Consider the following 25,680-nt stretch of genomic DNA (forward strand, 5'->3'; position numbering starts at 1 on the left):
GACCGTCTGAACCTGAACCCAAGAATCTTAAGATTGGAAATGCTTCCTGCATTCTGGGAGGCAACTTGCCTCACAACTGCTCCTTCAAGTACTACAACCACACACACACACACACACACACACACACACACACACACATATATTAAACTGAGAGAAGAGTTTTAGTCACCAAAGTTCTTGGCATTGTCAGATAGCTCAACCCCGAAAATTGGCGTAATTTTATCTGTGGCAATGAAATTAAAGAAGCATTACTATCAGTTTTGCTTCTGTTAACTCTAAGGACCATGGGAACTTTCTATCTGACTTGCAGCTGTGACCTTCCATCTGTGTTGTCTTCTTCATTAAAATATGAGCTCCTTGAGAGTGGGGACTATCTCGCTTTTTTATTTGTATCTCAAGTGCTCAAGCACAATGCTTTTGCAAACATTAAGCACTTAGTAATGTTTCATTCACTCATTTGCTCCGACAATAAAGACAAGCTCTTTTCCAGCTATCTTTTATTTATTCCACATAAAACAACTCAAAGTTTATCTTCTTCCCTTTTTTTTTTTCCGAAAAGTATATGTCAGAATTCAGTGACTGCATATATTTATGCAACAGTTTAATCCAGTTTTTCTGGGACATACTGTCAAAATAGGTAGCAGAATCCTCCCTGAAGATCTATTTCATGAACAGTGGAAAGTGCTTCAAATCGGGAAGCCGGATGATTTTGCATCTCCGCACTATGCGCAGATACTTTAAAAATTACGACTATATCAATTTTGTGCCATTAATTCATTGTGGCAAATTTCATAAACTATCTTTTTCACTTTTGTCATTTATAAAATGGGGTTCACAAGATTACTTCAAAGACGACGTGATCACATAAATGTAAAATGTTTAAAAATGCTTTACTTATAATAAAGCAGTTATTATTTTAACAGAGGAGTTGTAGGGGTGATTTTTGTTTAGTTTTGCTTGGAAGGAAGAGACTACACAACACGGAAGAACTCGGGATCCTCCACTGACTGCTCAGGTAACAACTGTCTCCTCTCCCATGTAGTTCTCCGCCAGGTAAAGTGTACTCTCGTCCGCCACCTGGCGCCAGGTACCCTGTTACTACACAAAAACCACGTGTAAAAAAAAGTGCTTACAACCTAACATATGACCCTGGTTTTTATCTCCAGTGACCAATAGTAAAGTAGAAGGCGGGGACGCGAAATGCCAGCTTCCAATCACCTCTAGCTTTCGCAAGGGGAGGCGGGGTTTGGGATTTACCACGTTGGGTTTGTCCGCAGCGCTAATTAATTTTTCCGAAGGCTGGAGGGCTTCACTCCAGCTTGGGATCTGCCGCTGCGGCTGCCACCACAGCTACCTCCTCCTGCTGCAAGAGACAAGTTCGGTGGGCTTCTCCACTGAAATACAATGTTTGACGGCTCCCTCCTACCTCTTCTTTCATTTCCTTTGCTGCTGCTGTTGTTTGGGGGATTGGACACAAGTGCAGGTAGCTCTTTCTTTCCTTCCCTACGGTGCCCCTTTCCATTCACTGCCACTTCCCCTCTAGCACGCCCTCCCCACTCCCCGAAGCTTGGCTGAGGTAGCATCACTTCCAGATTCGCCCTCAATCCCTTCCACACCGAGCTCTGCCTCCAACTTTAGCAGCAGCAGCAGCAGCAGCATCACGCAAACCCCGGTCACCACAGCAGTCCGGGTGTCCGTTCTGTTCCAAGAGCTAGAACGTGAATTGCTTCCTGTCACTGACGGGGACGGCGGGGTTGTGAGGAGGCTGCCAGGGTGGAATGGGGGGACTGAGACGGTTTCTCAGCAGCCCCCGTGTCCTGTGGTACCAACTCCATGCGCGCAGTGGCTAAGCGTATGCTTAAGCTGTCTACTCCTGCTTTAACTTGTACAGAAGTTGCCTGATACTTCTTTTCTTTTCCCTCCGTTCCGAGAAACTCGGTTAACTTTCGTGAAGTGCAACGTGTGTGGTTTATTACAAAAACCCATTTGGGGTGGGGATGAGGGAGAAGAACGGTGGTGAGTGAGACGCTCATTCAGAAGTATATTTAGGCATCAATGCGGAAAGGAAATATAAATCATCTCCCTGTTTGGCTCCATTGTCTTCACTGCTTGTTCAGAATTTCCAGTGTGTTGAGTCTGAAGCTTGAAACCTGAGCACTCAGTGGGAACGGGCTACAGGGCCCGGGCTCAATGTGCAGGGAGGGCGAGCGGAGCGGAAAGGGGGACCCGCAGAACAGGCTGAGGTAGAGGGGAAGGAAGGGGCTTCCAGGCTGAAGTACCAGGTCAGAAACTCCTAATAGTGTCCTCTCCAGCACATCCCCCTGCATAGTGTCCGTTAGGCAGCTGCAAAGGGAAGAAGTGAAAATGGCCTCACCGGGCGATCAGAGAATGGCCCCTGGAATGGAATTATTCCCCGGACCCGGCTCAAGCCCCCACTGCTGAGCCAGGTATCCTCGAGGAGCGGGGCATATGGCACCGGCGCCGCTAATTTGGTCTTTTCTCTTCTTTGCAGCGGTTGGAAGCGTCGGCACTGCTGAGTTGGAAGTGGTGCTCCCTCAGCGGGTGCGTCCGGAGGACATCCACCTGCTGCCACTGCCAGCCCGGGAGGTGGGGGCCGGTGGCCAAGGCTCACTGCGGCGGCGGCGGCAGCCCCACTCAGCCGCCTCTGCAGAGCAGTCCTCCGGCTTGGGAAAGCGAGGCTTTCTCTTACACTTGCCGGCCTTCGGGCGGGACCTCTACTTGCAGCTGCGGCGGGACCTGCGCTTCCTTTCCCGGGGCTTCGTGGTGGAGGAGCACGGGGCAACCGGGAGTCGGATCCCAGAGGCTGAGCTCTGCTTTTACACGGGTCACGTATTGGGTTATAATGACTCCTTTGCTTCAGTCAGCACCTGCGGTGGATTGGTACTAACGCTTTTTTCCCCCTTTCGAAGTTTCTTCTTTAGGATGGCATCACACGTGTGTGTGAGCATGCATGTGAACCTGTGGTTGTCTATCTCTGTGTGTGGATGTGCTCGTGTGTCCGTCCTGAATTCTGTGGTATTTATTAAGGATACTGTATATGCAAAACTGTGCATGCACAGGTGTGATTATTGGATCTTGATAAGCAAATCAAACAAACAGAACCAAATTGCAGCTTCCGTCTTCCCAGAGGGAGCATAGCCAATATACTTGAAAATAAGTTATGAGATGCAAGAGGGGGAAAAGGAAGTGGGAGATACTGGGCCTTAAATCAAATTTATTCAAGTGAGAGTAGAAACTTTTAGAGAGATGTGTGCCTGTGACACCTGAAGGTTACATAGTATTGATAGGAATTATTAAAGTTAAGAAAAAAAAAAATCCTTGAAAGGTTATCTTCTGCAAGGTAATGTCTATCATCAGGCATTGAATGGTATTATGGGGAATAATCAATTCCATTCATATACATAGGAGGAAGTTTATATATTTTGCTTTATTTCTTTTCATACATTCACCAGGAGAATTAATGAGGGTATATCTCTGAGTGAGAGAAGTAACCTTGAGTGTCAGCCAGAGCTTCGTTTCAGGAGCCAATATTTTACACATAAGTGATTAATATTTTTAATTGAACCCAGAGGGGAACAGGTGCTTCTTCTTTACCTGGTAAGAAAGAAGTTGTAGTGCCTTTTCTGTGCCTAGTCTTGTTGGTACATTTGGCTCATACCTGGTTCATAATAAGATCAGCCCACATCATCCTTCAAACTTTTTAGTTGCCATCTTCAACTTTCTATGGGCCTCTATATATTTTGTTCCTATGCTTCATAGCCAGGACCAATCAATTAATTACTTAACATTTATTTGTAATGCACTTGTTTTGTCCATGAAAGGTATATATATATATATATATATATATATATATATATATATATATATATATATATATATATATATATATATATATATATATATATATATATATATATATATATATGTAAGTTTAAGGTAGTACAACTTTCCTCAAATTCTAAAAAGCTCAGGACTTCAGGCAGATTAATTCTTTGATGCTACTGACTTCAGTGGCTAGCTAAGGGACCCCACACGGATTCTTAAATAGCAGCTTCTGCAGGAGAGTTTTGTTTGGTAACTGGTATCAAGTCATGGACTGCTTATCGTTGCCTTGTTCTCATTCAGGAGCTACCTTGGTGATTAAAGATCTGAGTCAGTAGGCAGTTTATTATATCCCTGTGTCTCTCTCACTGTGTTACTTCACAGAAGGAACTGTTTTTTTTTCTTTTCTTTTCTTTGTTGTTGTTCTGTGTAGTTTTATTCCCCTGCCTTTGTCCTCTATTTATCAGGTAATTTTTCTCCTTCAAATAGTCTGTGGTCATCCTACTTTGAATATTGTTATAAAGCTATAGGATTTAAGGAAAATGAACTTTCCCATGTATTGAAAAGTGAAGATGGTTATGCTCTTTTTTTCCCCTCAGAAATAATGATAATTCTTAGGATATGGTTGAGGCAGGGGAGGGGAAGGGATTGGGGAGTGTCCCTAGAATCTGGAGTTCAGAAGTTTTCGAGTCAGCCATGTTTTGAATCTGGGGCAGATATGAACAAGCTTAATTGAATCATCTATAGACTAAAATTTGGCCTGGGAACTGGGTATTGGAAATAAGTAATTGAAAGAGTGCTTGATCGGGGTATACGTGTAATTAGGAAAGTGGCTTTATAACATTAGAGGGGAACAAAGCAGGGAATGCATAGAGAGATGGGGAATACGTAAAGAAAAGAAAGAAGGAAAAGATTAAATGTGTATAGCCTTTGCCAAAATGTTTAATGATCTGAATTACCTTTCCTCTCCATTTGAAGCAGCTCAAATGCTTTTATGTAAATTTCATAGGTGGCTTTATATATGTGTTTATATTTTTGAGGTAAGTATGTAGTATATAGAACTATATTTTTGCAGTGAGAAAACATAGACAATGGTCTAAAAATAATCACAATTATCACAATAGTAAGTACCCTTCTCCATTAAATACAAAACTGAAGCAAACATAATTTAATTTGTAGTTAAAATTTCTTTCAGATTGTTCTTTTCTTTGGTACCATGTGGGGGCGCTGTGCCTTAGATAAAGGATTATATCCAAAATATTGAACTTGATAATTGACAATAAAAGCAGCCTGTAAATCACAGACAACCATATACTTTTCCAACTTAGTACTCCTTGTTGAACTCATCCATAAGATTTTTAAAACTTCTCAAAATAAAGATATATGAAGGAAGGAGAGAGTTCAGTAATCTGGAAAAAAGCTCTATTTTGTTATTTGAGATATGGGCATAAGTGTAAGGGAAAACACCTGAAAATAATGGAAAATAAATTAACTCTCTGATAAATATTATTATAAACTATAGCATATTATTTTATGAGTTCAAAGGCACCTTGATGATGAAATTAATTACATTTTAATCAATATTTGTACTGATGAAAAGTACACAGGCAGAAAAAGGATTAAAGTAGTTCTATTATTGGATTGGACTAAATCAAAAGGAGATATATAAAAAGAGTTATATAGTTACTTTCATAGGCTGCTCATTTTGAATAATGATAGATGGACAAGGTAGATTTTTAAAGACATTCTCTATATGAAGTACAATAACATTATAAATCTAGTAAATTCAGTCAGTAGCTATCATTGAAAGCAAGAAAAAGGTGAGGATGGCAAAAGTATAGCTTTGTGGAGAATCTTGGCTTCCAATTTAAGGGAAACCAAGTTCTGGATTTTTTTTTTTTAATGGAAATGTGTTTGTCTCCAGATACTGCTATTGTCTGAGATAGGAGATAGATCAAAGGTGCATCATTGTTCTAGATTAGAGATACATAGTTTTCCTCAACAACTTTTGCTGCACTTTCTTCCCCATAACATCTCTTATCATCCTTCAGTTGACATGCTTTTGATAATACAGCTAATATGCCTAGTAACTTAGAGAGTTCTTACAATAGTGACTTATTTTGAAATTCCTTTGTAACTTGGCTTCTGGTTTCTCTTTGTTCTTTACCTATTTGTAGTCTATTAAATTTTCTCAGAACCGATTAAGTTAGAAAAGTCCTTGCTACATTCACTCCTAAAATTTGGAAACACTAACTAAATTTTCTGCAGCAATATCATTTGAAATCATTCTAAGTTTGTTATTACATCTTCCTATGGGTGTAATAAGTAATTGGAGATGAAAAATCTTCCACATAAAGCCTGGAAAAATTAAAATAAAAAGCTTCCTATCATGTAATGGAGTAAGGTGAGAGGTTAAATTTTAAGGAATAAATATAAAGCTTGTTCCAAGTATATCAACCCTCTTAATTAACACAGCAAGAACACTGTTTTTCTTTCCTGTCTAATCACACAAAAGGAAATAAGCATAGTTTCAGAAGATTCCTTTCAGTTCTATTCAGTTCAGTTGTGTGGTAACCATTTTTCTTAAGATAAATATTGGCCAGCTTTGGAAAGATCACACAAATGAAAGCATATTAATATATTCCATTCTGTTCTGCTGAAACAACATTTTTTAATTTCTAATTTTATTTATTTATTTTAAATCAAAGCTTTTTATTTTTAAAACATATGCAGGGATACTTTTTTGACATTGACTCCTGCAAAAGCCTGTGTTCCAAATTTTCCCCTCCTTTCCCCTACCCCTTCCCCTAGATGGCAATTTAATGTATACCAAACATGTTAAAATATGTTAAATCCAACATATGTATACATTTCTATAATTATCATGCTGCATAAGAAAAATAACATAAAAAAAAGAAAAAATGAGAAAGAAAACAAAATGCAAGCAAACAACACCAAAAAGAGTGAAAATGCTATGTCATGATCTACCCTCAGTTCCCAGAATCCTTTCTTTGGGTGTAGATGGCTCCCTTCATCATAAGAGTGGCGCAGTGGATAGAGCACCACCTTGAAGTCAGGAGGACCTGAGTTCAAATTTGGCCTCAGACACTTAACACTTTCTAGCTGTGTGACCCTGGGAAAGTCACTTAACCCCAACTGCCCCAGCAAAAACAAACCAAAAACAAACAAAAACAACAACAACAAAAAAACCGCAATTATTAGAAATGGCTTCAATCATCTCATTGCTGAAATAAACCACATCCATCAGAATTGATTTTCATATGATCTTGCTATTGTCATGTACAATGATCTTCTGGTTCTGCTCACTTCATTTAGCATCAGTTCACGTAAGTCTCTCCAGGCCTCTCTGAAATCATCCTCCTGATTGTTTCTTATAGAACAATAATATTCCATAACATTCACATACTATAACTTATTCATCCATTCTTCAATTGATGGGCATCCCCTCAGTGAAACTACTTTTTTTGAGACTGGCTGAAGAGCTGAACACATCCAAAATCTTAGAATTTCATAAAGGCCCAAATTTATATTCACTTCCTAACTCAAGGAGACATTCTCCCCCCCCCCCATTAAAAATTATCTGGCATATTGGATAGAGAGATGAAGCTTTAGAGTCAAAAAGAGCTAGGTTTGTGTCACATCTGATATATCCTGTCTCTTGGACCCCAGGCAATTCATTTACTTTTTCAGTTTTCTTGGTCATTTATGTCAAATTCAAATAGAAGCAGGGCAAAAATCCCATTTAAGAATTGCAACATTAGCTATATTCTATTGTATTTTTCTTTATTTTCAGAGCTCTCAGGAGTGTTGCAAATCATACCTGCACTCATGTTTGACACTTCTAAGCAATTCTGTAAGACTGTACATTTCAAAGAGATGCCAACCTGTATTGGTAGAGTAAATTTCCTCATCTGTGAGTTCCTGTATTATTAAAATTATAGGCTTGATCCTTATCCTGAATATTTGTGTCATTCTTCATTAAAATGAATATTAAATTTGTTTTGAAAATATTTAAAACACCAAAAAAGAAAATTTTCTAATGCACAGAATGCAGGAAGAAGATTCTGTATGAAACTGTATTGCTTTAAAATTTTTATTATATATTTTGCATAACACTTTAAAAAAACAGCTCTTGTCTGTGCTTCCTTCTGAATATCCTTCTGTTCTCTTCTATGTATTTTAAAATGTTTCAGTGATCTTCTCCCCTCATCAGTATTACTACACACTTCTCTCATTTACACATTTAGACCTCTCCAAATAACCAAAGGAAAGAGAGAGAACTCTATCAAAAAATCATAGATGAGCAAAATGAATCAACACAATGGGCATGTCCAGTATTGTATGCCTCTGCCCTTCATGTTTATCACCTCTCTGTCAAAAAGTGAGTAACTTGTATTTTCATAGGTTTTTTGCAAACATTGCTTTAATCAGAATTCTTAAATATTTCTTAGCTGCTTTTCACTACATTTTATGTTGTTCCTGCCTAAGTTGTTCTGATTTTGCTCATCTGTCCTATTCAGAAATCTCTTAAATCATCTTTTGTATTACTTCTTATGGTGCAATAATATTCTACCCCATACATAGACTCCAATTTGTTCAATTATTCATCTCTTAGATTATAGTTCTTTTTCTCTCTCCTCACCTTTTTAATTTCCCCTTCAGGATAAAGATTTTTTTGCTTGTGACTATTTACTAACTGGTATTTTCTTCCCTCTTAACCTGGCTGTCATCCCTGTTTATTTCCCTGTTATTATTGTTGTTTTTGATGTATTTCTACATCAAAAGTGTGTGTGTGTGTGTGTGTGTGTCCAATCATCCTTTGCCTTTTTCAGATAAGAGTGAGGCTCATGTGATACCCACCTTTCTTCCCCTTTTTCATGTTTGTGTTTTATTGTAATTCTACATATTATGAAAGAAAACAAGTTCCTCCCCGTTTTTTCCTCCTCTCTAGACCCTCAGAATAAAGCCAATCTTTTCTGTAGGGTCTCTGTTGTTCCTATATAACTCCTCAAGTACCCTTTAAAGATATTAAGGTTACGTAGGAAAATTTGTTTCTTGTATCAAATTCTATCAAATGTTAGGACTACAATACCAGATAACTTCTAATTACTCAAATAAATGCACCTTTGTAAGTTTCTCTGGATTCTTGTGTGTTGTGTTTCAGAAGTTTTATTCAGTTCTGATCTTTTTATCAGAAATATTTGAAAAATAGCATCTATTCGTGGTTTCTTGAAAAATACTATCTACACTTTTTTGTTTTATTATGGCTTTTAGATATTTTAATAATTCTTAAGAATTATTTATTTAATCTTTATTTGATCAATTTCCATGTTAGTTATTATATTACAAATGTTCAATTTTCTTTTTCTTCAGTCTCAATTTTATTCAAATATTTCATGCTGTCTCATTAAATTGTTAATCTCTGGTATGGTCTATTTTTAGAGGATATATTTCTTAGATAAGGTCTTCCATTGTTTCTTCTGAAAAACTTATTTTTCTTCCAATTCTTTTCTCAAATGATTTTCTTTCCTTCCTTTCTTCTTTCCTCCCTTCTCTCTTTTTATTCTTTCTTTTTTCCTTCCTTCCTTTTCCTCCTTCCTTCTTTTTTCTTTCTTACCTCCTTTTTCCCTCCCTCCCTCCCTCCCTCCCTCCCTCCCTTCCTCCCTTCCTCCCTCCCTTCCTTCCTTCCTTCCTTCTTTCCTTCCTTCCTTCCTTCCTTCCTTCCTTCCTCCTTTTTTCTTTCTTGTTTTTCTGTTATCTTTCTTTTTTAATGTTTCATTTATTTTAGGCATTCATAATCTTTGTGTAGAATTATTTTTTTTATTTTGGCTTGCAGTTGCCATAGAATTAGATTTGTAATAATTTTTGATACTGATAAGAGTTTCTTTGATTTCACCTTCAGTTCATAAATTGAGAATTTGTACCAAGGTCAATCTCTGCAGCCCCTGCTGCACTTTTGGGTGGGGTGGTTGGATAAATGTGGGCTCATCTTGGTGCTCAGATATTTGAGTTGATCTCCAACTCCTGGACACTGGAGTTTCAGAGTCCTTTGTTGCTAAGATTTATGTTGGGCACCACATAGCCCATTGGTCTGGGCTGAATGCTGTGGCACTATGCTGGTCACTATATGATACACTTTCTCAGGATTTCTCCATCATAGTGATATCTGTCTGCCATTGTACTTTCTCGGGGGATTTTTCTACTTTGACTGTCTCTGGAGACAGAAACTTGCAGACTACAGGTATTTGAACTCATCAGTAAGCTACTTTATGCCACTGGGTCCCTTTCCAATTGCTCTTGGGTTTCTAGCTGACTTTTTGTGCTATTCTGGAGTTGCACATATCACTTTGTTCTCTCATTAGATTTCCTGATGTTTATTCAGTTTGGCATGAAGGTCAATATTTTGGTGGACTACTTGAGGAGATGGGCAGCCTGTTTTCACTCAGGCAGCCATGTTGGGAAGAAGTATCCATTAACTTTGAGCTGAGCTTTAGTAAGCCAAATTTCCAGGAGACTACTTATGGTATCATCTTTTATTATAGGGAATATATAAATTTGTTGACACTCATTTTAAATTTCTCTTTGCTATTTATTTGATCCAGTGTTTAACTTCTGGATTCAAAGATTAGGAGTAACTACTTTTGTTTTGTTTTGTTTTGTTTCACTCCACCCTAAAAGGGACTCCTGGATTGAAGAGGATTCGCAAATATATTTATACATGATTTCCACTCTAAGTGATGATCTCTATTTCAAAAAAAGGAAGCAATACTTCTGGTACCACAACAACTGTGGTCATTTCTAATTTTTTTTTAAATTAAGGATCTCTTCAAGACCCTATGCAATTGTTGAAAATGATACTCTCAGTTTTATGACTAAGAGAACCTGATACTTATAGAAAGCAAACAGGTTATGTAGAAAATTGATGGATGAATAAAGGCTTAGATTAGGAGTTTATAAGGTTGTCAAACTAGATCAACTATCTTTTTAATGAATCATTAGAACAGTGAAAGTTTTGTCATAAAAATGACAAAATATTTTTTATCTTTTTATAAAGGAGATTTGCCAATAATTTCTTTAGAATTTTATAATGTGAAAAACTTTTATAAAGTAGTAATGCATTAGGAAATTGAGCTGAATAACATTTAGCCTTAAATATCTAATATTGTGAAGGCTGAGTATGAGGAGAAAGAATAGAAAAATACAATAAATGATAACAATATTTAAACTAAGGGTTTTTTTAACCTTGTTCCTTGACTTATTACAAGCTTTTAATTGATCTTTTGGTTCCTAACATCTTCTCCTTAGATCAATCCATCCTCTCTATGGCTGTCTTACTCAGAAATAAAACAAACAAACAAACATTTCACTGTCTACTCCATAGCCTGGTATTCAAGGTCTTTCACATTTTGCTTCCTCTTAATTTTTTATCTTTATGCCCTACCTCTCTTTAACCTAAATATTACACACTATCTAAATGGTCAAATGACTACTTAACTTTTTCTACACAGTGTACATCACTAATCAGACTAAGATAAGCTCTTTTTTGACTATCAAATTACATTGCTCACTTGTATTGAGTTTCCTGCCCACTATCCTTCTTGAAGAATAGTTGAAATCCTTTAACTTTTTTTTTTCATATGAACTTCTGTTAAACTCCATTTACTTCATTATGTACTTGTACATAAAATAACATTTTGAATTCATCAAGGAATTAGTGAAATGGTAGTAAAGAAGATATAAAATTTTACTATAGGTATTGTGTTTTCAAACTTATTCTTTAAAAATTCTATTTAAATAAAAGTGTACCCTGGCCAAGAAAATACACACATGTATCATATATGTACATTACATGTATATTTACACAGTGTAGTTACATATATGTATCCATATGGTATGTACATGTATGTTATATTTGTGGTGTATGTATGTAGAGCTAACATTCTAAAGCTAAAGCAATCTAAAGCTAAAGCTAAAGAAACACATTATTAAAGTATATGTTAATCTATCTGTGGCATCTTTCAAATGGATGAAATGCTCAGAAACAGATCCATAGAAAAGAAGTATTGTTGATTGGACTCTGTTGAGTCCAATGACTTTATTAAGTTTAATTTTATTACATAATTTATATGCTTCTTATTGACCTATGTTGATTGAAGCAGAGAGAAAGGGAAGGATGGGAATTCAGATCCTATTATTATGGGGAGCGCCTTATATGAAAATTCTCTTTATCAATGCATATTGGCAACTCTTCTATAATTTAGTAGCTTCACCTAGATGCTTGGTTCACTAAGAAATTAAGTGAGGTTGTGAAAGATTTTAAATATTGAGCTAAGGAGTAGAGAATGAAGAGACATTGTTGGTTTCTGAGAAGTACAACCATATTATGAAATCTGTGATGTAGGAGTATAACAGGATGGTCTAGTCTAAGAAGATACTAGGAACCAGGAGAGCAGTTAGAGGGTTGTAACAGCAAGGAGCAAGAAGATAAAAGCTTTGTTGACTGCAGACATATGCATGCACATATGTATATATATAATATGTATATACATATATATACATACATATACACATACACACATACATATATATATAGTTGTCACTTATTACTTTAGAGATTATAAAACACTTTTAAACATATTATCTCATTTTATCCTCACAACAACCTTGCAAGATAGGTACTATTATGCACATTTTTCAGATGAGGAAATTTAAGTAGGTAATGAGGAAGTGAAAGGAATAAGTATAAGCACCTACTATGTTCCAGGAACTGGGCTAAAGGTTTTTGGGTTTTTTTTTTAAACAAATATTATTTGTTAGGTTCTTACTAAGTGCTAATTAGATAATGAGATATTAGGTTCTTACTAAGTGACTCTTTCAACCACATTGGATAAAGCCAGTTCAACTTCTCTCAAAGCCTCTTGTGCTTCTTTTGTAAGCTGGTGTGGTGAATTTAAAGCACTATCTCCCCTTAAAATGTCATATGGAGGTTGCAGTTGATTGGTAGTTAAGCCTAACACTGGACGCATCCATTGGATATCTCCTATTAATTTCTGGAAATCATTTAAGGTGTTCAACTTCTGTGTTCTTAAAGAAAGCTTTTGTACTGTGAGTGTCTTAGGATATACTTCATATCCTAAATATTGAAAAGGAGCATGTCTTTGAATTTTTTCTGTAGCTATATGCAATTTGTAGTACTTTAGTGTTTCCATGGTCTTTTGTAGACATGCTTCTAACATTTGTTCCTCAGGTGCACATCCCAAAATATCATCCATATAATGTAACAATATTACTTTTGGAAATGCTTTTCTTATTGGAGCAAGAGCAGCAGCAACATACATTTGGCACATAGTAGGGCTATTTTTCATTCCCTGTGGCAAAACTGTCCATTCATATTTTTATAAGGCTCAGCCAAATTAACACTAGGCACTGAAAAAGCAAGAAATAAAAAGGGGAAGAGCCTCTAAATCAAAAGAAAGGGGGGGGAGAGAGAGAGAGAGAGAGAGAGAGAGAGAGAGAGAGAGAGAGAGAGAGAGAGAGAGAGAGATTCATCTTTTGATGTATTATCTGCCAGGTAACAAGGAATATGGTTTTTGTCCTTGATTCCAAATCTTTGTTGTATAAGTGGCATCTTGTTCAACATAGGGCAATTCTTCAGATCTCTTCTACATGAAACATGGATGCAATGGTCCAGTCTAGCTCCTCTGAAGGGCTCAGAATAAGTCCTTGTCAGGATAAGGGAAAGTCCTTGCTCCACATTGGGTGCCAATTTGTAATGTGCTGTTGTCTCCAGAAGCTGCCAATTGCTCTCTGGGAGGAGATCTGCTGTGTCAACTCAAATCTCTTGGACAGATTCTTCTTCCTGTAGAGAGCCGACTTCCCTTTCTGCAGAGAGCAGTCTCAAGTCTGGTCTAGAAACAACTGCCTTTTTCCTCCAGAGCTTCCCTCTTTATCCTCCCAGAGAATGGGCGTGGGATAATGCAAGGGCTTCTAGGAAGAATTACTTCAACCAATGAACTTGCTCCTCCTAAGCATGCAAGCTCTTCCCCAGGAAAGGCCGAAACTAGAGAATTGTCAAGTACCGACTTAGCACTCAGTAAGAATCTAATATCTCATTATCTCATTAGCACTTAGTAAGAACCTAACAATTATCTTATTTGGTTTTCATAGCAATCCTATGAGATATATGCTATTATTATCTTCATTTTTACAGTTAAGGAAACAGAGGCAAATGGAGGTGAAGTGCCTTGCCCCAGGATCACATCTAGTGTCAGAGGTCAAATTAGAACTTGGGTCTTTCTGTCTCAAGGACAAAGAGGTGATTCAGTAGATAGAGCACTGATCTTAGAATTAAGAAGACTCTTCTACATGAGATCAATTGTAGCCACAGACACTTACTAGTTATGTGATCCTGGGCAACTCTCTTAACTCTGTCTTAGTTTTCTCATCTGTAAAAAGGAGCTGGAGAAGGAAACCATAAACCACTCCAACATCTTTGCCAAGAAAACTCCAAAATGGGGACACAAATAGCTGCACATGACTGAAATAACCAGACAACAAAACTTCTTGACTAAAGCTCTAGAACAATGATTACAAAAGAACTTAAAGTTTTGAACCTGCAAGGGGAATTGGGAGAATACTGGTACAGTTGATAAATATGAGAAAGTCTAGAAGAGAACTAGTTTGGGAAACATGACAGTTAGCTTGGTTTTAGACATTTTGAGCAATACTATGACAACCAAATAGAAAAATGCATCAGACAGAGATAGAGAATTTGAGATTATGAGAGAGATTGGTTCTATACTGTTAAGTACCAACTTAGCACTTAGTAAGAACCTAATATCTCATTATCTCATTAGCACTTAGTAATAACCTAACATCTCCCCCTTTGTTTTGATTTAGGGTGGTCATGACCTTGAAACATAAATCCATCAATATGGGAGGCATTACACATGATTACATAGTAATATAGTAACATAATGCATACTAGAAGTATATAACAAATAACATGATTAAATAATCATAAATTGAGAATTTATAAATGTCCATAAGTCTATTGACCATTAGTTTCATCTTGTGTTAGGAAATCCAATGATTCCTGCTGATTTTAAAGTTCTTTAACAGTCTTCTTATTAGCCATGCTCTTTCAGTGTCAGATGTTTTTTAGATTTTCTCCTTTGTTTTGAGGTCTTTCTTTTTTCTGTCTCTCTCCAGGTGTTTGTTGCCACCTATCTGTTTCCTTCTTCATCTGTTTCCTTCTGTCTGTTAAAATACAAGCAAACCCTCTCTCCCAGGCAGTTAACCTATATAATTTCCTTCTATTTACCAGTTTCTAAATCTCTTCTCATCATCTGGCAATTACATTGTAGTTGTTTGCACTGGACACAGCCCTGTTGGTTTAAAAGGCCTGTATTTTCCCCAAGTGTAATCCATTTTTGCAATCTGATTGCCTTTTGGCTGATTGATCATGTCTTAAAATTCTCTGGATGTAACCATCCAGCCATCATGCCCTACTTGGGGGGCTGAAGCTGGGCCCCACCTCTCATTTCCCTGGTTCAAACTACATTCGGAGGCCCAGTGGAGACCCTTGTGACATTTTGGACATGGGGTTTTAGGTCTTCTCTCATCCTGTCTTCTCACTCTATCTCCATATCTACACTGAGCTCTTAGGTGTCCAAATTTTCCACATTGAAAACATCGCTGAGTTTCTCTAGAAGTCCCTTGCCAGGAGGGACCCTGTCTTTCCATGTTCATAATAGTCCGGGTGTAAAAAGCATTTGTTCCCACTGTGGCACATCGTCTTATTATCTCCTCTAAAGGAGCATCTTTGTCTAATCCCCATATAATTATTTTGCAAATCTCATTGGCATTTTCCTTAGCCAGATGTCTGGTCATTATTTCTGTAGCTGCATTTTCTCCAATAGTTCTTTTGACAGCAGTTTGCAAACATCCCACAAAATCCACAAAAGGTTCATTGGGACCTTGCTCTATTTTAGTGAAAGCTTCTCCTTGATCTTTCTGTCTGTGGAGGGAACCCCAATCTTTTATTGCAGCCTTAGCAATTTGCTCATACACTGTCATGGTATAATTAATCTGTTCTTAATTCTCTCCATACCAACCTTCACCAGCTAAGTGCTCAAAAGAAAATTGTGTGTTAACTCCTATTTCCAAACTGCATCTGACTTGGATTTTACATAATTCATGAAACTCTGCAAGCCATAACAAATTTTGTCCAGGTTCTAGACATGTACTTGCTGTGGATTTCCAGTCATTCAGGGTTAGGACTTCATAAGACAAACCTTCTAGTAACATTTTAACATAAGCTGATGTAGCCCCATAAAGGGTACAACCTTTTTACAAATCTTTAATTTTATTCAAATCTAAAGGTGCATATCTTCTCCTTTTTTGACCTACAGAGTAAATCTCTTCAATCACAGGATATGCATGTATAAAATCACTTACATCCTGTCCTTCTCTCTTAGCTTTAACCAATGCTTTTTCTAATCTTGTCATAGGCTGTTTCACAGGTGATTCTGTTTGTGTTTCTGCCTCTTCTCCTCCTCCTTCTTGCTCTACCCCTGAAGGGTTAATTGAGGGAGGAGATGGGAAATGCTCCTGTTGCTCAGAATTGTACTTAACTTCGTTGTTATCTGATTCATCCTTTTCACCTAGTTTAGTTGACACCTCCCAATTTTGCTTCTTCTTCTCTTCCTTTAGAATAACAATTTTTAAAGCCATTTGGATTAAATTATAGGTATGAAGTGTATCTTTGGAAATTGAGTTTGGTTTGGAATTGTAGTGTTCACCTAATTGCTTTCCTACTAATTCCCATTCATCTAGATCCAATTCTTCTTCCAGAGAAAAACAAGGACATATGACCTGCACAGTTTTTAAAAGTTCAGTAATCTTCTCCAAAATTATAATCAATCCTTGGCTTTTCATAACTTTGATGATGCTCTCTAAACATTTTCCTTTAACAGAAGGTATTTGCCCCATTTCACTGAAATTCTACTTTAGCTCTTTAACAAAGTTAAACAAAGTTTAACAAAAGTTTAACAAAGTTTCCTTGTTACTCATGCTTCTGGGTCAGAGAGGCTTTTCCACTGAGATCTGAATCTTGTCGGTCCCTGTTCAGATGCCAAACTATACATTTACATTTAAGAGGCCTTCTTGAAGACAGCTGAGCAGTTATGGTCCTTGTCAAGTATATGTTTAAGGTTGTTGTTGTTGTTTTTAGTAGTGAAGGGCCATATTGAGCTATCTAACCTTTTACATGTGATCCCTTTTATGATAAGCAGCATGCTTTAGTAAACAAATATTTCAAGAAAAAAAGAGGAATCTGATTATAGAATAGTTTTTTCTTTGCAAAGTAAACTGTTCACCTAGTGATCAAATCCATAACTTTTGTATTGTTAACTTTGTTCTCTAACCAGATATAACCTAGACTATGTAGAATCAGAATGGACTTCCATCCCTAATTTAAAAAGTATCTTTCACAGCTCTCTTATAAATTTGATTCAATTCTCTATACATTTTAGAAATGAGTCTTTTATCAGAAACATTGGCTATAAAAATTGTTTCTGCTTTCTGCTTTTTTTCTAATTTTGTCTGCATTGGTTTTGTTTGTGTGAACACTTTTTAATTTAATTTAATTTAATTAAAATTTTCCATTTTGTAGTTCATAATGTTCTCTTGTTCTTTTAGTTATAAATTCCTCCCTTCTCCAAAGTTCTGACAGGTAAATCTTTCCTTCCTTTCCTAATTTGCTGACAGTATCATCCTTTATGTTTAAATCATAAATGTAATTTGATCTTAACTTGCTATATGGTATGAGACATTGGTCTGTACCTAGTTTCAAGAGTTTTTACCCCAGAAGTGCAAAGGTCCAGTCTAGTTCCTCTGAAGGGCTCAGAATAAGTCCTTGTCAGGATAAGCATGTCCACGTTGTGGATGCCAATATGTAAAGTTCTGTTGTCTCCAGAAACTGCTGATCACTCTCTGGGAGGAGATCTGCTGTCTCAACTCAATCTCTTGGCCAGATTCTTCTTCCTGTAGAGAGCCACCCCAACTCTGGCCCAGACAAGATTCTCTCTTTGCTCAGTGATGCCTTCTTTTATCCTCCCAGAGAATGGGCATGGAATAACTCAGGGGCTTCTGGGAAAAAATACTTCAACCAATGAACTTGCTCCTCCTAAACATGTAAGCTCCTCCCCAGTAGTTCACAGGGGTAAAACTCCCCTAGAGTACCAACTTAGCAATTAGTAAGAACCTAATATCTCATTATCTCATTAGCACTTAGTAAGAACCTAACAGAAGAGTTTGGAGATTTGTCAAATAGTAGATTTTTATAGTAGAATTTATATAGTAGAATATATATATATATATATATATGCATATATATATATATATGCATATATATATATATATATATGTAGTAGAAATTATAATCATTGATAATTGTGTCTTATGTACCTAACCTATTACACTGATCTGCCACTTTATATTTCTTATCTAGTATCAAATGTTTTTGATGACTTCTGTTTTATAATGTAATTTTAGGTCTGGTGTGAGTTGTTTACCTTCCTTTCCGTTTTTCCCTATTAATTCCCTTGATATTTTTTACTTTTTCACAGCTTTCTCTCAAAGAAAGTCATCAGGCCTTGGAGTGCAAATTTTACTGAAACCTTAATGTGAAGCAGATATATGTTTTTTTATAGGTGCTATTCATTGGTGTTGTACAGTTTTGTTCCTCTATAGATTTTGAAACATACAAGAAAAATTTGAGCTAATGTTGGGTAGTGATGAAACTAAATTTTTACTTACATATTTTTGGTATTAGAGCAAGTACCTGGCACTGCTTCATGAAGATTGGTGATGGTTTTAGTGACAGTACCTGATTTATAGCTTTCTTCTGAACTGGCATAGAAACTCCCAAAGTAATTGCAGAGCACAAAGTTAAAAAGCAAATAAATACATAACCTCACAGAAAAACTGTTCTAAAATGGACTACTTTCCAAGATATTTTATTTTATGGAGTCATTTTCATATTCTGGACTATCTTAATTCTCTTTAAAATAACTTTAAAAAAAAAGGCAAAAATATAAGCTGTAGGAAACAACTAGGTTAAGCAATGAGTAGGGTGTTAGAATTGGAAAGACATGACTTGGACTTAACTGTGTGACTTCAGACAAGCTTCTTATACTCTTTCTTAGCCTCAGTTTATTCATGTGTAAAATGAAAGAACTTAAAATATATTTCACTTAAAATGGGAGCTATTTCATGGTTTCCCTGTGTAATAGTCAGGTATAGTCATTAAAAAAGACTTCATATCTGATAAATCCATTCATTCTTTTCAAGTATAACTACGGATGATTTCAAGAAGAGATTTTAATCACAATTTCAACAAAGAATTAAAGGTAATATTATTCTCTTTAGACCTGTGATTCATAGATAAATCTGTGAATATGGATAAAAAATTAGGCCCTTTGTATTTTGCAGGTATGAGTTGAACTATTTTTCATCTCAGATGTTCCTTCAGATTATGATATGCAGCTTTCATCATGCTAAATAACCACCCAATGGAGATACCATTTCCAAGTAATTGTTAAGTGCCAAGAGATAAATTGAAAATAATTAGGCTCATGTTTAATGAGACTAAATAATCTAACAATTGTGTACTTCAAGCAATTGCTACTAATAATAAAGGCCTTTATGAAGTTTCCTTCAGAGAACAGATATAGAAGCATAGCTTTTCTTGACTCCCAATCCCTTTCCCTATCAGGGGAAGGGGGAGAGTTAGAATAGAATAGAGCTTTGCATCAAGTAGTAGGTATACTCAAATTTAATATGTCCAAAATCAAAGATATTTTTCTTTCCCTGTTAATCCATCCCTTCTCTTAACTTCCATATTTATGTTCATATTATAACTATTCAAAATAATACTTGACTTTCCACTCTGATTCATTGCTTTCCCCATCTAATCAATTGTTGGTTTTTGTCAATTCCCTCTCCTTAACAGCTCCACCAATTTTTTTTCTACCAAACACCCCAACTACTCTTCAGAAATCCTTTAATCTCGCATAGGGTTTCCTCCTTCCTAATTGGCCTCCTTACATCTAGCCTCTTGCTTTTTATTCTTTTTCTAAAACTTTTTTTTATTTTAATAGCTTTTTATTTTTTTTCCAAATACATGTAAATATAGTTTTCAACATTTACCTTTGTACAACCTTGTGTTCCAAATTTTTCTTCCTTCTTCCCCACAACTCCTTCCATATAGACCAAGCAATCCAATATAGATTTAACATATATAGTTCTTCAAAACATTTTACCATATTTGTCATGGTGTATAAGAAAAATCATACCAAAAGGTAAAAAAAAAAAACATAGAAAGAAAAAAAAAAGTAAAGCAAACCAATAACAAAAACAACAAAGGTGATATTCTGACTCAATAGTTCTCTCTCTAAATACAGATTAAAATGGAAAAAAGAGAAGAAAACAAAAAGCAAGCAAACAACAAAAAAGTGAAAATACTATGTTGCAATCCACATTTAGTCCCGACAATCCTCTCTCTGAGTGTAGATGGCTCTTTCCATCATAAGTCTATTGGAATTGCTTGGAATCACCTCATTGTTGAAAAGAGCTAAGACTATTAGAGTTGATTATCACATAATCTTGTTGTTGCTATGTACAATGTTCTCTTGGTTCTCCTCACTTCATTCAGCATCAGTACCTTTTTGTTTCTGGTCACGTTCATTAGAATTAATACTAACTCATGTACATAAACATATGTGTACCATTTTCTTTTCCTTACAGCAGAGAACTCTAAAACAATGGGTTGTCCATCAATCAGAGAGTGGCAAAAAAATAATGGTAACAAATATAATGTAATTTGGTTGAGTAGAAACAAATGATGAAAATGATAATTTCAGAAACATCTGAGAAATCTTGTAGTAGCTGATGCAGAGTGAAGTGAGCAGAACCAAAGAAACTTGATCCACACAACAAAATTTTTTTGTACTTTTTATTAAACATTTTTATTTACAAAACATATGCATGAGTGATTTTTCAATATTGATTCTTGCAAAAACTTGTGTTCCAAATATCCCCCTCCTTCCCCCCCCCACTTTCCCAAATGGCAGGTAATCCAATTCATGTTAAATATGTTAAAATATATGTTAAATCCAATATATGTATACATATTTTTACAGTTATCTTGTTGTACAAGAAAAATTGGATCAAGGAGGAAGAAGAAAGCAAACTGCAGGCAAACAACAACAGAAAGAGTGAAAATTCTATGTTGTGATCTACACTCAGTTCCCACAGTCCCCTCTCTGGGTGTAGATGGCTTTCTTCATCACAAAATTATTGAAACTGATCTGAAGCATCTCATTGTTAGAAATACCCAGGTCCAAAAGAATTGTTTATTGTATAATCTTCTTGTTGCCATGTATAAACTGACCCACACCTAATACCATATACCAAGATAAAGTCGAAATGAGTCCATGATTTAGACATAAATAGTGATATTATAAGCAAATTAGAAGAACATGGCATAGTTTACCTCTCAGATCTGTGGAGATGGAAGGAATTTGTGACCTAAAAAGAACTGGAACTCATTATTGAGCACCAAATAGATAATTCTGATTATATTAAGTTGAAAAGTTTTTGTACTAACAAAAATGCAGACAAGCAATAAATTGGGAAAACAGTTTTACATTTAAGGGTTCTGTTAAAGGTCTCCTTTCTAAAATATATAGAGAATTGAGTCAAATTTATAAGAATTCAAGCCATTCTTCAATTGATAAATGGTCAAAGAATATGGACAGACAATTTTCAGATGAAGAAATTAAAACCATTTCTAGTCATATGAAAAGATGCTCTAAATTACTATTGATCAGAGAAATGCAAATTAAGACAACTTTGAGATAACACTACACACCTCTCAGATTAGCTAAGATGACAGGAAAATATAATGACAAATGTTGGAGAGGATGTGGGAAAAATGGGACACAAATACATTGTTGGTAAAATTGTGAATGGATTCAACCATTCTGGAGAGCAATTTGGAACTCTGTTAAAAAAGTTATCAAACTGTGCATAGCCTTTGACTCAGCAGTGTTTCTACTGGACATATCCCAAAGAGATCTTAAAGGAAGGAAAAATGTTTGTGACAGCCCTTTTTGTAGTGGCAAGAAGCTGGAAACTGAGTGTATGCCCATCAGTTGGAGAATGACTGAATAAGAAATGATTAGCACGATGATTATAGAGAGGCCTAGGGAGACTTACATGAACTAATGATAAGTGAAATGAGCAGAACCAGGAGATCATTGTACATGGCAGTAGCATCAATTCATGTAAGTCTTTCCAAGCTTTTCATAATGTTCTCTAGGCCATAAATTCCTTCCTTCTTCACAGATCTGAGAAGTAGACTATCCTTTATTCTCCTAATTTCCTTATAACATCACCTTTTATGTCTAAATCATGAACCCATTTTGACTTTTTCTTGGTGTTAAGTATTAAATGTTAGTCAGTACCTAGTTTCTGCCATACTATTTTCCAGCTTTCTAAATATTTTTTGTCAAATAATGAATTTTTATCCCAGAATCTGGAGTCTTTGGGTTTATTAAACAATAGTTTGATATCTTATGAATCCAGCCTTTTCCACTGACCCACCACTCTGTTTTTTTAGCCAGTTCCAAATGGTTCTGATGACTGCCACTTTATGATATAGTTGTAGATCTGGTAGAGCTAGATCATCTCCTTTTCCATTTTTCATTAATTCCCTTGAAATTCTTGACTTTTTTGTTCTTCAAGAAGAATTTTATTTTTTTCTAGCTCAATAAAGTAATTTCTTGACAGTTTGATTGATATGGCACTGAGTAAGTAGAATAATTTAGATAGAATTGTGATTTTTATTGCATTACCCTTGCCTACCTATAAGTACTTGATATTCTTCCAATTGTTTGGATCTAATTTTATTTGTGTGAAAAGTGTTTTGTAATTATGTACATATATTTCCTGGCTTTGTCTTGGCAGGTAGACTCTCAAATATTTTATGTTATTTACAGTTATTTTAAATGGAATTTCTCTATTTAACTCTTGCTGCTGGACTTTGTTGGTAAGATATAGAAATGGTGATGATTTATATGAGTTTATTTTATACCCTGCAACTTTACTAAAGTTGTTAATTGTATCTAGTAGTTTTTTAATTGATTCTCTAGGATTCGTTAAGTATATCATCTGCAAAGAGGGATGCTTTTGTTTCTTCATTACCTACTTCCTCTTACTTCTTTAATTCATCCTCCACATAACTGGCAAATGAATATTCCCAAAGCATAGATCATTCCTTTGCTCAAGATGCTTTTGTGGCTGGCCCGTTGTTACATCTTGACAAAATGCAAATTCTTCTATTTAATTTTTTAAAACCTCAGAATTGCCTCCAAGTCTTCATGTACTCTATGCTTGAACCAACTGGCCTTCTTTCTGTTCCTTTTACATGACCCTTAAATATTGTTCCATGCTTTTGCATACTCTGATCTCCAGTCCTAAAATGCATCTGCACAAAACTTAATTAAAATGCCACCTCCTTCAAGAGGCCTTTCCTAATTTTTCTCAGATTTTAGTGCCACCCCATTAAGTCACTTGGTATTTAATTGCATATAGTCTGCATTCATTTAACTGTGAACATGTTTTAAATATTCTCTCTTTCCCCCAATATAATGGGAGTTCTTTATGGGCTGTTTTTTGTATTTGTAGTTCCTAGGACATAGTAGGTATTTCACAAATTCCTTTTGAGTTATTGTTTTCTGAAATAATTCCCCAGGCTAAACATCAATTCCTAAAAATTATTCTTTATAGTAAGATTTCAAATCCCTCTGTCATCCTGATGGCTCTCTTTGGGATTGTTTTCATGTTTGATAATTTTTGCACTAAAATGTAGTGCCTCAAATATAATACTATAAATGGAGAATCGAACAAGACTTCTCTTTTTTTTTTCAGTCTGAACATGTTGCTTTTACTTTTGCAAAGGAAGACTATATCAGTGTGTTTTGATTGTCAGATTATATTGTTAATTTTTAAACTTGCTGTTTTCTAGAAACTCTGGAATTTTCTTACATGAATTATTGGCTTTCATTGTATAGTAAATTTCTGCTGTCCTATCCTTGCACCATTTTTTAAACCCATATTGAAGACTTTCCATTTATCTTTCTTAAATTTCATCTTGTTTTGGTTCACTGTCATAGGCTTTTAAGGCATTTTGGGGTATCTATTCTGTCATCCAGCATGATTGGTCCCTCCCAGCCATCAAAAGTCTTACTATAACTATGAAGGATAATGAGGGTAATAGTGACAGAAGCTTTCTAGTTGAAGCCTCTCCTGAAGCAGTATGGGGTTGGCTGAGAATTGGGCATAAGACTGTGCACTCAATCATAGGCATACTTGAGTGGCAGTAATAGAATATAACTTTGTCTAGCTTCACACACTTGCTTATCTGACACTGAACCCTAGACCTCACCTCTTATTTGTCCACACTCAGACTTTGTTTTGATTCTTGGTCTCAACATTGCTTTTACCTCTAATGCTATCTCCCATGGATTTCCTTCTTTTTGTTGAGTTTTATTCTTTGCATTTGATGATGGCTTGTTTTTATTGTGATTATGATGCTACCTTCCTAGTTACCTTATTTTCTTTAAGTTTTCAAACTGTGGAAGATTCACACATTACTGTGGAACCCAGTAAGTAGGCCAGTACATTGGCTTTGTATCATTCCAGAAAAGTTTGATAAGTATTCCATCTATATTTTTTATCTGTTGATAAAAATTCTAAAGATAGGACCAAGCATAGATTCCTTGGACATTCCATTTAGAAATCTTCTTATAGACTAACAAAGATGGATTAATCACCACTTGTTTATTTTGAAATTACCTGACTATAGTAGACTATACTAGATTCTGATTTGTATCTCGTTATAATACTCACAAGAGCACTGTGGGAGACTTTGTCAAATATCAAACACTATATCTGTTTTCTCTAATTAGCTAGTTTACACATCTGAATAGAAAATAAATGACATGATCTATTTTTGATGAATTCATTCTGATTCTTAAATGGTCAGTGCTTCCTTTTCTAAGTGCTCACAAACCATCTTTTATCCATATTTTTAAGAGTTTTTTCCGTTATTAAGTCAAGCTCACTCACTTACTATCTGAAAAATCAACCTTCTTTCCATTTTTGAAAACCAATTCATTTATTAGAATCTAGTTATGTGGTACCTTTCTCATAATTTTGCTTAATTTTTCATATATCATGTATTTCCATAGTTATATCTGTAGTTCATCACTCTCTCCTCCAGCTGAATTTTAGAGTGCAGTTCATTTGGAACTTAAAAAAAAAATATTAAAGGCAGCAAATTGTTCTTGTTAAATAATATAAATTTGATTTGAAATTCCTGAAGAACCATTACTAAATCAAGATTGATGGGAATTTTGTCTTGGGATACTATAATTATAATATAGCTTAGGAAATGTGCATTTCACACTTAGTTTACCAGAATAATTAGTTAAAATAGGAAGCCATCATATACAAATTTCTTTCTACCAAGGTTGCATTTTAGATAAACTCCTTCTCATTCTAATCTTGCCGTAATCTTCATCTTCCTTAAAGAGGAGGTATCCTTACATCTCCCCTCCAAAAGTCAAGGTCCTGGGTTTTTTATCTAATCCAACAGTGTTTCATAATAAATTGATTTGACTACTTCTTTTATATTATTCCTCTTAGGCTTAACTCCTTAAGTTTTTCACAAGTACTAAACTGCTAGTT

General features: G+C 35.6%; 1 protein-coding gene across 1 annotated transcript in view; it reads left to right on the forward strand.

The window, feature by feature from the left end:
* The first annotated feature begins 1,288 nt into the window (after positions 1–1,288).
* ADAMTS17 (ADAM metallopeptidase with thrombospondin type 1 motif 17) overlaps positions 1,289–25,680 on the forward strand; it is a 451,660-nt gene continuing 427,268 nt past the window's right edge. Inside the window, 2 exon segments of the mRNA XM_074295031.1 lie at positions 1,289–1,483; positions 2,513–2,901. Coding sequence (XP_074151132.1) covers positions 1,405–1,483; positions 2,513–2,901 — 468 coding nt within the window. The 5' untranslated portion in view covers positions 1,289–1,404.

The sequence above is a fragment of the Sminthopsis crassicaudata genome, chromosome 2, assembly GCF_048593235.1.
Source record: "Sminthopsis crassicaudata isolate SCR6 chromosome 2, ASM4859323v1, whole genome shotgun sequence".
Classification (NCBI taxonomy): domain Eukaryota; kingdom Metazoa; phylum Chordata; class Mammalia; order Dasyuromorphia; family Dasyuridae; genus Sminthopsis; species Sminthopsis crassicaudata.